The 14,845-nt window shown below is 35.5% G+C and overlaps 1 protein-coding gene across 1 annotated transcript; it reads right to left on the reverse strand.

Annotated features, from left to right (window-relative positions):
* Positions 1 to 7,008: 7,008 nt before the first annotated feature.
* Positions 7,009 to 11,821, reverse strand: LOC103406931 (1-aminocyclopropane-1-carboxylate synthase 7). Its single transcript, XM_008345898.4, has 3 exons — positions 8,800 to 11,821; positions 8,388 to 8,689; positions 7,009 to 8,104 (listed from the first exon to the last, which is right to left on the reverse strand). The coding sequence occupies exons 1-3, from the start codon at positions 8,974 to 8,976 to the stop codon at positions 7,246 to 7,248; spliced, it is 1,338 nt and encodes a 445-aa protein (XP_008344120.2). The 5' UTR covers positions 8,977 to 11,821; the 3' UTR covers positions 7,009 to 7,245.
* Positions 11,822 to 14,845: the final 3,024 nt, after the last annotated feature.

Here is a 14,845-nt window from a genome sequence, read left to right on the forward strand (position 1 = left end):
AAAACTATCTTAAAGAGGGGCTCTTTTATAAGTTTCGCACAGGGCCCTCGAAATCTCAAAAACTACCCTAGTCTTAACCATGTACCTTTTACTCTTCTCAAGTAAATGAATGTATTTGTTTGTTTTTTCCTTAGTTATATAGGAAAGTAATAATGATATTTTTTTGCCATTTGATTTATTTTAATTTGATGGTCATAAGTAAAGAGAGGTGTCTAGGAGAAAAAAAAATAGTATGTGATATGACATGCATTTGCGTGTATGCTTTTCATTATAATTGATGACTATATCAAATAATTGAATATATATATAGTTCATGTTTGTACTTCGAAGTGTGATCCAAAGATGATGACCTTCACGCATACGGGCTTCGCTGTAATTATTAGATTGCTTAATCAAAGATTATTGTAAGACATACATTGAGTCACACAACATCATGATTTCCTCTACAAATTATATTTATTCCATCTTTTAAATTCTAATAATCGAATTGTATACTCCACCTCCTTGCCAGCCAAGCAACCGCACCGGCTCAACTGCATGCGCATAACTATCATTTATTCAGACATGGCTTAGTTTACATGCATGGGAACTCATGAAATGTTATATGTATATATATTCTAATAAGACCTCGAAAATTGAGTTGAAACACATGCTTGCATGTATTTACACACACACACACATATATATAAGTCTAATGTAGTAAGTAGTTAAGAAGTCCAATATAAAGAGAGACAATTATCTCAGATTCTCAATTATTGTACATTTCTCAAACATTTGCATATTCTCCACACTGTGCATCGTAACCTTTTTTCCAAATTAACCAACTTTTGTAAAGTTCAAATATTTGAGGAAATTGCTTTCACAAAATTATGGATTTCCCACCAATGTAGGTTCACTAGTACAAAAACATGTTTGCGCGACGAAAACTTGCGCGACGCATTAAATTACGTCGCGCAAAGACGTTTTGCGCGACGTACGTACCCCTACGTCGCGCAAAACGGCTTTGCGCGACGTTACTTTGCGCGACGAAGAACTACGTCGCCCAAAACGGCTTTGCGCGACGTACGTACACCTACGTCGTGCAAAACGGCTTTGCGCGACGTAGTCCGTCGTCGCGCAAACTTTTGGCGCCAAACCCTTAGAATTTACCGCTTTTTCCCACCTTTGCGCGACGCATGTCCACCTACGTCGCGCAAAGTTGTTTTGCGCGACGTAGGTGGACATGCGTCGCGCAAAGTCACCAACTTTTTTTTCTTTTCATTTGATCAGTTTGGGAGGCAGAAACTGCATACCCAGTTGCAGCAGCTACCTCCATCGCCCATCTCTCTCTTCAAAATCGTCTACCAGATCAGGTTTGAAGTTTGAATTACTAGGAATAGCCATAATGCCTAAATCTGTAATCGTTAGAAACAATGTTATTATTTTGTATGTCTTGCTCTCCCCAATTCCCACATTAGTTAACACAACTAGTTTTTATTTTGGATCTATGAATAACAACAAAGGAATTTCGTAATTCTAATCATCAACAAGATCTCCCCAGTCCAAATAATTGCTAGAAAAGGGACAACTTTTTGAACTCTCCAGCAACCAAAGCCCCGAAGTAACAACCAAAATTTGATTTTCTCCCAAAGTTCCTCCACTCCACACCTTCACTTTGCTCAAATATCCGCCTTCCATCTGAATTACTACTAACACCATGCACTGCAGGAGACCATTTCTTTCTTACCCTTACCTTTGTTTCTCAGGGAGCAAAGAAACATAACTCCGACCTAATTTACATTGTCAACCCCATACAATCTCCACCACATAGTTGTAAACATATGATCCACACTCCTTTCGCCCTCTTTGTTGCACAAAATGCATCAGTGAGGTGAAACACACACAAAAGGCAATTTCCTGGATCATATCACATGTATCCTCCAGTGAGCCAGTCCAAGCCAAAACTTTTACTTTTGGTGGAACTCTTGCTTTCAAATCTGCCCAAAAGGTTGGATGGAGTCCTGGATTAGCAGCTTTGCTTTGATTTGAGAATCTAATATACGACTTACATTAGAACTCCCTTCAAGTATCAATTTTCCATTTCTTGCATCAACGTTATATTATAATGCAATATACACACACACATTCTGATACCAGTAACATTGCAGAGATCTCCTCCATCTAAATTTCATTCAGATTTCTTAACCCGAAATCCGAACCATTGGCTCGTTGAAACTAATTTCGTATAATGCGTTTCCCATCAAATTCAATGGTATATATATTTAGTAAGTACATTTTAATTTATTTATTTTGTACTCATAAGCAAAAGCAAAAAAAAAAAAAAAAAAAAAAAAAAAAACCTTTGCGCGACGTAGATCCTGCGTCGCGCAAAGATACTTTGCGCGACGTAATGCCTACCTACGTCGCGTAAACCCTTCCTTCACTGCCTTCGCGCGACGGTTCTTGCACGACGAAGGTTCGTTTGGCTAATTTTTGGGCGACGTATTTTTGACTTTGCGCGACGACGGTCCTACGTCGCGCAAAGTATTTTTTGTACTAGTGGTTATATATATATAAGTCTTCTTCTGTTAAGGATCTATTGTAAGGCCCACTTTAGATTGTATTCCAACGATCTAACTATTTATCTTTTAGGTTTTCTCTTAAAAAATCTGTTTATAAAAAAGCACTTAAATATAAAATTATTTGACAGTCAATGGTAGTCGTATTAGCTCAAACTAGCATAAGTTGTTATTCATAATTTGTTTTCATAGATGGCCACCTGGGTTCATAACATTATAAAAGAATAAAAGCGTAGTCAAATTATACGTGGCCTTTGGCAGTACCATAAACAAAAGAGTATCTATATAAAAAAGGGACATCAATGTGGCATCAGCATCTCAAACTAATTATTACACTAATTACCATGTGTTTTATCTTTGTCACATGACACCAAAAGATAAGATGAGCAAATCGCCAAATTAGTGTTTCTGCTTCATGTGCAAGTCCTTTTTTGTATTGGTAAAATTCCTTCTTTTTTTAAAAAAAAAAAATTACTCTATTAATGCCACATTGGGTCGCCCTTAACTTTTAAAATTTTAAAAGCCTTGGTTTAGTAGTTTATACTTTCGAACTTATGGCTTAACTGAAGTTATTGAGTTTTATATTAGATTAAGGAATGACTTTTTAGCCAAAATGGTCCATATGAGATTTGCATGACACATAACTTTGGTTCATGAGATTGAAAATCAATAGAAATGGTCCATGAGATTGTCCACCATCAATTATTTTGGTCATTCGATTAAAAAACTCACTTAAGTGGTCTCGGAGCTCACACCAGAAGTTTGGGCAATTTTCAAAACTTCGTAACTCAATCATTTCTTAACCAAATTCAACCTATAATATATCAAAATGAAGATAGGAAAGTGTAGAATAAGATTATACATATTTGGAAGCCCAATGGTTGCCAGAGATGGCTGGAAAATAGCTTGAAAGGTGACTAGTCCGCGGGAAAACTGGGAAACTCGTCGGAAACTGGGTAAACTTTAAACGTTTATAACTTCTTCAATAATCAACGAAATCGAGTGATTAAAAAACGAAAATCATACTTCTCAACGAGATAAAGAGAATGGTACCTTTTTTGATGGCCAACTCACCATTGTTTTGGCCGGAAAACAGCTCGAAAATGGAAACCTCGATGAGACCAAGACAGCCACTTTCAAGCCATTTTCCAGCCAAACCACAGTGATTTAGCTATTAAGAAATGACCAGAATAATGGATGGTGGACAATCTCAGGGAGTTTTTCTATTGATTTCAGGGACCACTTAACGGAGTTTTTTAACGGAATGACCAAAATAATGGATGGTGGACAATCTTAGGGACCATTTCTATTGATTTCAATCTTAGGGACCAAAGTTATGTGTTATGAAAATCTCAGGAACTATTTTAACTAAAAAAAGCCTTAAGGAGTTGAATTAGTAAATTGCTGCCGAACTCAAAAATTAAAAATTAAAAATTAAAAAAAAGGTAAATTGCCGCCAAGTGATGTGGTTTGATACGTTTGTTCCCATGCATATATGAAAATATAAAAAATGTCATTATCATTATCCCCATCGCTAGCTAGCTTACTTATAGCTACACTAGTTGAGAGTTTGTACTGATAAAATACATATAAATGATTGTATATGGAGTTGACTTATTGAAATACTTAGCCTTCTTTATTATTGATTAAGAAAATTAATTAGCTAATAATTTTACAACAAAAGAAAATTTTATTGGCTAATGTCTGAAAATCAACGACAAATCGACTGAATGTTTACTTAAGATGTTATTTATTGGAAGTTATATAAAGAATTGTCAAAGTCGCATGGCGCTAAATAGCATGGGTTTAGTCATGGTTAACTAAGCAGCTGTTTGTTAATTTCATCCTCTCTGCATCCAAGTTTGATAAATTCAGTGTAATCATCCTATCATTTGTCTCAAAAAATAAAAAATAAAAAATAACTGTACGTGTTAAGATATGCTTAGAACTGTAAACCATTGTGTATCAGATGCGAGAGAAAGAGAGAGAGAGAGAGAGAGAGAGAGAGATAGCTAGAAGAGAGAAATGATAGAGAGAGAGAGAGAAATTTAGCTAAGAAGATTGTATTTTTTATTAAGCTAATATGACAGTACAAGTATGCTTTTATACAACTGCAATATATTCATTTCTTACACAACAAGTCATTGTAACTATCTCTAACAACATTCCCTAACTAACTCAGCTGATCTTTGACAAGTGGCACACTCTATAGTCATTGGATTACTATCCTCAACGTCTCCCCTCGAGCTCAGTGGTGGGAAGTCCAAGACTGAGATTGTGACAGTGAGTTTGATAGATAGGTGCAGACAATCCTTTTGTCAATATATCTTCATATTGTTCTGTAAAAGGAACAAATTGAACTTGTAACAACTTTTTAGCCACTCTTTCTCTAACAAAGTGAATGTCAACCTCGATATGCTTTGTTCTCTGGTGTAATACATGATTACAAGTCAATGAAATGGTTGCCATGTTATCATAATAGAGAACAAGTTGATAGGGAATCGAAACTTGCAGTAATGACAACAACTGTTTGATCCAATCCAATTTAGCAGTGGTTGATGACAAGGCTGGATACTCAGCCTCTGTTGAAGATCTTGAAATTGTTTGCTGCTTTTTAAAGGACCATGATATTGGATTGGAACCTAAAAACACCACAAATCCTGTTGTTGACCTTCTATCATTGGGATCACCAGCCCAATCTGCATCAAAAAAGGCTCTCACATCTAATTCACCTTTAATATACTTGACTCCCAAGTTAATTGTGCCTTTCAAATATCGAAGTATCATTTTACTACAATGAAATGTGATTCCATTGGAGTTTGCATGAATTGATATACTTGATGCACTGCAAATGCAATATCAGGTTTAGTAAATGTTAGGTATTGCAATGCCCTAACTACGCTTCTATATAATCCTGGATTATAATAGGGTTTCCCATCATCAAGAACCAATCTGTTATAAGGTAAGCATGGTGTAGCACATGATTTTGAATCTTCCATTTCTGTCTTGGCAAGAAGATCCCTTACATACTTTGCTTGAGACAGAAATAAACCATCAAATTGAGATATAACCTATATTCCCATAAAATAATGAAGCTACCCCAAGTCTTTAAGTTCAAACTCTTGTGTCAAAGCACCAATTAGTTCATTAATCACTGAAGATGCATTACCAGTGATGATAATATCATCAACATAGAGAAGTACGATGACTATTGAACTACCAGTTTGTTTGACAAATAATGAAGAGTCTACATAAGTTGAGATGAAGCCAAGAGATGGGAGAAAGCTTTTAACTTTCTCATTCCAAGCCCTTGGGGCTTGCTTTAAACCATATAATGATTTGTGTAACTTGCACACATAATCTGAGTGATGAGAATCAACAAAACCAAGAGGCTGTGACATGTAGACTTCTTCTTGCAATATGCCATGCAAGAAAGCATTCTTTACATCTAGCTGCCTTAGTGACCATCCATATAGTGAGCTGCCATTGCTAATACAAGTCTAACAGTTGTTGGTTTAACAACTGGACTAAAAGTTTCTCCATCAATCCCTTCCTCTTGACTAAACCATTTTGCAACAAGCCTAACCTTGTATCTCCCAACTGAGCCATATGCATCACCTCTTGATTACTCTTTTTTATTAAAAATTATTACATTTTTATAATAGGGTCCACGATGAATTTTATGTTATGACACAAGCTAGCGGTGTTATAGTTGCTCACAAACAACCATCGAACTCGGATCAACATCAAATGGATCCTTGAGTTTAACCAACTCTCTCAAATGGGTGTTTATTACTGTTCACATTTTTCGTTAACTATCGCCGATTATTACTATATTCTGGGCCTGGTGTGTATCAAATGGTATCTCTTTCGTGTGATGGAGTACTAACATTTGGCGTAAAGCTGTGCAAAACGCTTATATTAAGCAAAACATATCTGAATTAACTAACACATCTTAATCATGCCAGGTTTTATGAGCATGACATTCAACGTCAAACTCAGCTTAAAATTGTCAAAGGTTGGAAATTCTACCTCATATCCAATATAATATAGGGTTTGAAGTAATTGTATATGGCTTAATTGTTGAAAAAGTTTACAATTTAGTTTAGGATTTTTTTAGAGAAAATTGTTTCTGAGATTGGCATAACTTTGGTCCCTGACAATGAAAATTGATAGAAGCGGTCCCTGAGTTTATCCACCGTAAATCAATTTAGTCATTCCATGACAACTCTGTCAATATTCTAGTTAAATTGTCATGCAACCACCTTTTAAAGGATATTTTTGTGAAATTAACTCTTTCACTGAACGAGATTTTTTTGTAATCTACATGTTTAGTTGCTCTTCTTCTTCCTTAATTAGTCTATAGCTGTACTTTATCTCCCAACATTAATAAATAATGCTCAAGTCTTTCGCAGTTGATTGCAAGACAAGTCAAAGGTAAAATGAGTAGAATGCCAAAAATAAATAAAAATATATATATCCATCGATTATACAAGTTGAATGTGTAAAACTTGCTTTTTCAAGCAAGAAAACAAGATGGAATTGTTACACAATTTAATCAAACCTACAGTATATATATATGTAGAGAGACAAATCCAATTCTTAAATTGGGTTTTGTCCTCCAAAATAATAAAAAATGGTTAGAACCACTGAAAAAAAGGAAGATAAAAGAGAGGAAAATATAATTTTAGCTAGCCCTCTCTTTCTTTTCCATGAAATTATGTATTCTTGTCAATGCAATCCCAAGTGTCTGCTCACTCATGTTGGCAAAGCACACCCTGAACCAACCTGGCTCAGAGCAATGACAAGAAGAACCTGGAGATATATTTAGCTTCACTTCATGCAGCATGGAATCCCAAAGAGTCAGTTCACCTTCTCTTGTAGGTTCATCCAAAAATGGACTTAAATTCATCCAGCAAAACAACCCAGCATTTCCTTTCAAACACTCGATCCCCGATTTCTTCAAACCCTCGACGATCATATCATATCTCTTCCTCAGTCTCTCTCTGTTTGTATTTATGTAATTTTCAGTGAATTCCTTGTCAGATAACATGGAAGCCAAGAGATGTTGTGTTTGAGAAGATATTAGGGTGAAGCTTGACATCCTTCTTGCTGTTGTCACAACCTTATCATTGTAAGAGTACACGGTGCCAACTCGAAAACCTGGAAGGCCAAGATCTTTGGATAGACTATAAACAATGTGGACTCTTTCTGCATCCTTGTACTGCCTGTCTTCAAGAATTTCTGCCACACTAATGAATTCGGAGGATGAGAAGGCGGATCCTGAGTAGATTTCATCAGAAACGAGATGGATGTTTTTTTTTGTGACGAAATCAAGAATCTGTTCAAGGACTGCCCTTTGGATTGTTGCACCAAGTGGGTTTGATGGATTTGTGATTAGTACCCCTCTCACTCTCATGTTCTTGTCTTCTGCCTCTTTGTGTGCAGCTTCTAACGCTTCTGGAGTAATCTGGAACTTGTTTGAGCTTTCACAGTGGATTGGCACAATGTTCACACCAGTCCTCCACCTCAAATCTCTATCAAATCTGAAGAAGAAAATTTAAGTTGACATTAGTTTTTGATGATCAATATGAAAAACAAAAGTCACAAAAAATTTGCATGAAATAATATAACTTCCAGATGATAACATTCTCTTGTCAGATGGCATGTTATGTCCGGACTCATTCTGACGTCATGCGGTTAAAATGAGAACACTTAAGAAATGTTCCGCGTAAACATTTGAAAAAGAAAAACATCCCAAACCGTCTGACAAGAGAATATTTCTGTAACTTCTAAAGTCAAGTTTGAGTGATGGAGGAGTATTCTTACCCTGGATAGTATGGTGTTGGAACAAGCAAAGCATCACCAGGATCAGCTATGATGAAAGTCAACAGCTCATTGGCTGCAGTTGCACCTGCTGTTAAGACTACTCTAGCAGGGTCAATTTTCGCTCTTCCTCCTCTAATTTGCTCCATAAAACTTGCCATTGCCTTTCTAAAAGACAAAAGCCCATGGTAGTCTTGAAACAAGGCATTTTCTCTAAAGCCAGACACTCCTTTTGATCCCTTTGAACCCCAGTTGGAGGCTTCTGAATTTTCTTCCAAGTACTTTTCCAACAGATCAAACGAAACCTGTCCAATAAAAAAAGTTAATATTACATGAAAATTCTAGAAGTATTCAGATTTTTTCCTTATGGGTTTTGTTGACCAAATGATCATTTGTGATCATGAGAAGCACTTACTTGGTTTTCAGCTAGTCCCATCTGTATGACTCCAGATGGATTGCTTGATTCATGATAAGGGTTTTGATCATAAGCTTTCCATCCTGCAAAGTATGGAGAGTCTTCTCCATGAGTATCAGAAACAGCTATTTTTGATAGCCCAACAGAAGGCTGCTGCTGCTTAATCTCTATAGCCATATCTAGCTTTCTTATAAAAGCACTTTGGCCTTCAAGAAAGCTGTAGTTATGACTCAGAGAGAGAGAGAGAGAGAGAGAGGAGAGTTGAATGAGAATGGTTTGAATGAAAAACCTTTGAATTCACCCACTTATATATAGGAACTGTTTGGAGAGCAATGGCATAAAAAATAATGAACAAAAAAGTTCCTCTCAACTTGCCTGTTTTATTGAGAAATAAGCAGAAAGAAGAAGAATCAATCATTGATTCTGTGACATAAGCAAGAGTATATCAAAGCTGGCATTTTACATACATCAAAGTAGTTTTTATCTCATCACCTACATGTACCCAACAACCGTCAATAATTTTATGCTATGCTCTCAAAGCATTCTTATATCTTAATTTTCCTAAGATCAGATTAAGAATAGGTACAGAATATATGGTTAGGTTTCTCTCTCTCTCTCTCTCTCTCTCTCTCTCTCTCTCTCTCTCTACAAATCCTAATGTACACTTCCCAACCTATGACAAATCAAATCCTTGCTGAGCAAACCCTAAATCCCAAATGATGCTTGAAATTAAAATGCTTGTAAAAATTAGGTACTTTAGCCAAAATAGTCTATAAGATTGGCATAACTCTCACTTTGGTCCATGAGATTTGAAATCGATAGAAGTGGTCAATGTGTTTGTCCACCGTCAATCATTTTGGTCCTTTCATGAAAAAAATCTCTGTTAAAAAGGACCAAAATGATTAGACAAAAAATTAAGAGTATTTTTGTCATTTTTTCCTTATTTAAAAGATATTTTTTTTTCACGGAATGATTAAAATGATTGAGGGTTACAAAATTAGGGACCAATTCTATCAATTTTAAATCTCAAGAACCAAAGTATGCCAACTCATAAGCCATTTTGGCTGAAAAGCCTAAAAATTATTATTTGAAGAGATCTAAGAGTGGTTAAGTTTGATTGCCGGACAAAGATACCAATTTTCACAAGATTAAGATTCTGATTTGTGTGCAAATTAGCTAGGACTGCATATAATTGAAAGCTCCATGAAGATCTCTGCAGACCCCACACATCACACACTCATATGTATTAATTCCTAGCAACAAAATATATAACTAGGGTTTTGAGGTTTAAATCAATAATAATCTCATGATCTAATTTAATTCTCTAAAGAAGTATGTGTTATTTTTTATAGGACAATGTATTTGCCTGCATGTCTTTATGCGTGTATTTGTGCCGACAAAATGGTTTTAGTGGCAAAACAATAAGGGGAAATATATGGTTTTTGGGGCTCAATATGGTGAAAATCCATGTGCAAGAGGTCAGCATCTAGCTTTGCAATTAATAGATGGAATCCTAATGCATACAGCAGAGAGAGAACGTGAATGGAATGAGTGATGAGATGACGACTACTCGATCGATCGGCCACTTCAGCCTGTAAGGGAGAGACAAGTATCAACCAAAAAGTCTACAGCAGTTATGGAGCTTCAATTATATGTGCATATGGCAATTAGATTAATTGAGATCATGGGTAATTACACTTCTTTCAGTGGAAGGTGCTTTTCATCTTGGATATGTTAACTTAATAGAAATGGCAGTATGACTTAAAATATAGGGAAATTAAAGAAAGGTATCAAATCAACTAGTCCTTCTATTGATTATGGATTTTAAGAGAAAATGTACACTCTTCTGATTTCATGTATTAGAAAACATAGGAAATAGTTAACATATTTTAATAAATGCCTGGAACTCAGAAATTTATAAGAACTATAATTCCTATTCTTTGTAAGTAAATCCAAAGATAAATGCTAAGATGACTCTCTATGAACTCTTTGTCACCTCATGTTCTTGACACAATGTTTTATAATGTTGGCACGAGTATTGATGTTAAATCGTGAGGTTATAGAGAGTTCATGGAAAGTCCCACTTTTGAGAGAGTCCCCTTAGCATTTCTCAAGTCCAAATCAGCTATTAATTTAGCAAACAGGTAAAATTATTGGTTGTACAACAGAAAAAATTAGAAAATGAACCTTCAAGGACCACAAGAAGTATTACATTCCAAGTAAAATATTGTTATAGGTTATGTGAAAACTTTCAAGAGCATGATTCATGCTCAATATGTAAGTGAGAAAAGGGATGGTGCCAATTATTGATTAACAAAATTATTGACATGTTAAGAAGAAAATTATTGGAAGCAAAGAGCTAGAACACTTCAAGTCTTCATGTGCGCTTTATGTATGGAAGTGAAAGTTGTATTCTTATTTGCATCAAGTTATCAACTATAAAGTTAATGGATTAGGAACTAATTAAGAAGCTGTTAGAAGCTCATTGCTGAGAAAGTTTTCACATTTTTAAGTGCATTCCAACTGTGGAAAATGTCATGAAATGGAGAATGGAAGCACACAAGAAATTAGGACGCGTATGAAAAGGACAGACCAATTGGCTTTACAAGGAACTTCTCCACAGTCTGTACGGTCCCAGATGGCCATTTTGCAGCATCACTGTAGTCCTAACCCTAGGTCGTACCCAGTGCACAAGGCTCCCGCTTTACGCAGGGTCTGGGAGAGGTGAATGTCGGCTAACCTTACCCCCATTTATGGAGAGGCTGCTCTCAAGTCTCAAACCCGAGACCTACCGCTCATGTGCGAAGACACTTGCCATCGCACCAAGTGCGACCTCTACTGTAGTCCTAACCCTAATTTAATTAATTAATTGCTTTATTAAACAAGGAAAAAGGCTGTGGGGGATATCAATTGGCTTTACATGGAACAACTCAACGGTCTGTACTGTCGCGGATGGCCTTTTTGCAGCATCACTGTAGCCCTAACCCTAATTTAATCAATTAATTAATTAAACAAGAAAAAAAAGCTTTGGGGGTTTTATAATTACTTGGACGATTGATGAGATATTCTTAATCGTTTTAGTAGCTACTGTGTCAACATCTTCTGAATACAGGGCCAATGTTTGTCTTTTAATGTTGCTCACAAGGACTACATGCAACCGAGTCACTGAAAGCCAGTGCATCTCTACATTATATTATATGCATCTGTTTATGTAATTAGTGGTAGGATTAATTTGGAGTCTTCCAAATGGATCCGGATTCTCTCTCATTTCCCTTCTCCTCCTGTCTCCTCCTATTTGAATGCTCACAACTAAGTCACGTAAATATTTTGTGTTAATTTCTTTATAAAGAGAGAAATATGAAGAGGAAAGTAAGAAAGGAGGGAAGAGGAGGGAAAAAGATTTGCAGGAGAGATATCCTGCTCATTTCCAAATTGTAAAAAAGAAAAGAAAAAAAAAAGGGAGTTGGAATGTTTAATTGTAAACCAATTATCAGAACGAGAATCCTTTCTGAATCCTCAAATCGTGTATGTTCATTGTATATCATGCGGTCATTATTTGTCATATGCTATTCATATTTAATTTTAAATAAAAGTATTTAAAATAATTTCTGACCGCACATTGTGCAATGAACGGATACAATTTGAGGATCCGGAGAGGATCCTCATTCCAATTATCAGACCCCAAAAATCTTGATGGAAGATATAATACCAATGACAGTGCGCCACTTGGGATTGTTTATTATAGTAATGCCATGATCATGTCAAAGAAGATAACCATAGATTATTATTGGGTAGGTGAATGTCACATATAAATCAATAATTAATTACTGACTCTACCTCTATTGCTGAAATAGATAACGACTACATTGTTTGTAGGAAGATTTTAACAGCATAAATCAATGTTTAAGTTTTGATAATTGATGTTTTTCGCTATCGGTCAATTACTAGTCGAGTAGTACTTCTCTTTTCTGTGTTAGCACGTAAGTCACAAGTTCGAAAACCCTTCTGTGTTTGTACCAACACGTTTTGGGACCTTTCAGAGACACAATCCCGACTCGTGAATGCCACTGTGGTTTATTAGTGTCTACTCATGAACATGTCCATAAGCCATATATGGTTATTTTAACTTAGAAATTTCCTGCATACATAAATACATGTTGTGCTTCTGCATATATATAAATTGTCAACTTTGTATTTAGTACGTACACAATATATGCCTTTTTGTATATATAAGCTGCCATAATCCCATTTTCTTAATGTTGTTTGCTTTGGTTGTACAACATGAAATGCGATGCACCATCGTCCACATAGACTTTGACTACTATAATAATGCCAATAATATTCAAAGTTTTTTATTTGATTTGTTTAAATCTGAAAAAGGTTAGAAAGAGGTGAAGCTATACCATTCCAGGGCCAGAGCATACCATAAATCTTTTTGAGAACTTATAGAGATGGTTTTAGCTCTTTTTTGTTTGTTTTTACATATCACACTTCAAGAGAGATTGCCGACAACGAGATTCGAACCTAGATCTTGGTCTAGCGAAAAAAACGATCATTACCAATTACTCAACCAACCCTTGTTAACTTTTTTATTTTCACCTCAACTTGCAATATTTTTTGTTAACTTTTATATGTTTATGGTTGAATATATATTCTAGAGAGAGGATCCTCGCCGAATCCTCTTTGCAAGAATCCTCATCGAATCCTCTTTGTAAGAATCCCGATGATCTTCCAATCACATCCGTTCATTGTACATCGTGCAGTCAATTTTTGTCATTAGGTACTGTTTATATTCAATTTTAAATAAAAAAAATTTATAATTATTTTTTACAGTATAATGTACGATGAACGGATGTGATTTAAGAATCCCTAAAATCCTCACAAAGAGGATCCGACGAAGATCCTCATTCTATATTCTAAACAATGTCTCTAGATATGTGCCAAGAATCACCTTTTTGTGGAGAATTTTCTGCGTCCCAACCATGTGCTTTCCTCCCAACTCTCTCTAAAAAAATGCATGTGTATGGCTGTATTGTACGTATGAGTTTCTCAATATTATTGGTGGAATACTAACTCCGCGCGTATATAAATAAGTTTATAGCTGCATTGTTTAAGTTTCTTATATTCCTAAATTGTGATCCAAGAACCTCCATGCACAGAGGCTTAATTAGAGATAAGATTGCTTTATCAGGATTGTAAATTATAAGACGCACCAACCCTGATTTATTTTTGTTTTGTTTTAAAGTCTTAATTCGATAATACTAAACATGCATATGAACAGTTGATCATATGCATGAATATTGAATGATCCGTCTAGTCACACTTTCTATATACTTCATTCGAAGAGCTTATGATTCAATTTTATAGGCGAAAGATATTTAAACAAATACTTGACTTGTAGCATGTTTGAGAATGTTCTCGGAGGTAGAGCCACTAAGGGACTAGAATGGTCTCGGGCCCATTTTGGCTTTTTTCTTGCTATCGTAACATATTGTTACTGCGACTGCTTATCAGTCGAATATCATTAAAATTCAAGTGTTCCCCTTCTCAATCCAAACTCTTTTTTCCTTTACAGACCTCCTTTTTTCACTCCCTCTTATTTCATTGTAGACTTCCCTTCTTCCCTTTTTGCTATCAACTTTTCTTTGTATTTTCTTGTCCTTTCGTTATATTCTTTTTTTTTTTTCTTAACTCTTTACCTCATATCCAAGTGTTTGAGTTTGTACAATATTTTTAGTTCTCCATATTGAATTTGATGGGTCTTTCAATGTTTGTGCACCTCCGATTTTTCATGTTCTCAGGCTTCTCCTCACATGAAATTCTGATTCCACCACTGAATGTTCTTGCGAAGAATAAACCATTTGCTACAAACACAACAAAATGTATTCGAAAAAACCAAGTGGTTTATGAAAATCCATTCAGAACCTCTTGCCGAATCGCAAAGAGCACTAAATATATATGTGCTTTTTTCAGAATCGAGAAACACTTTTAACTTTTTTAGTCATACGTTGCAAAAATCATTTATAATTGTCTCAAAGTCATTTTA

This window comes from Malus domestica, chromosome 02, assembly GCF_042453785.1.
Source record: "Malus domestica chromosome 02, GDT2T_hap1".
NCBI lineage: Eukaryota > Viridiplantae > Streptophyta > Magnoliopsida > Rosales > Rosaceae > Malus > Malus domestica.

What these genes read in the sequence shown, in the direction of transcription:
- LOC103406931 (XM_008345898.4), bottom strand. Translation starts at nt 8,976, where the DNA reads ATGGCTATAGAGATTAAGCAGCAGCAGCCTTCTGTTGGGCTATCAAAA. An exon ending in TGGGACTAGCTGAAAACCAA is followed by an intron (nt 8,690 to 8,799) that starts GTAAGTGCTTCT and finishes TTTATTGGACAG; the next exon opens with GTTTCGTTTGATCTGTTGGA. An exon ending in CCAACACCATACTATCCAGG is followed by an intron (nt 8,105 to 8,387) that starts GTAAGAATACTC and finishes TTTCTTCTTCAG; the next exon opens with ATTTGATAGAGATTTGAGGT.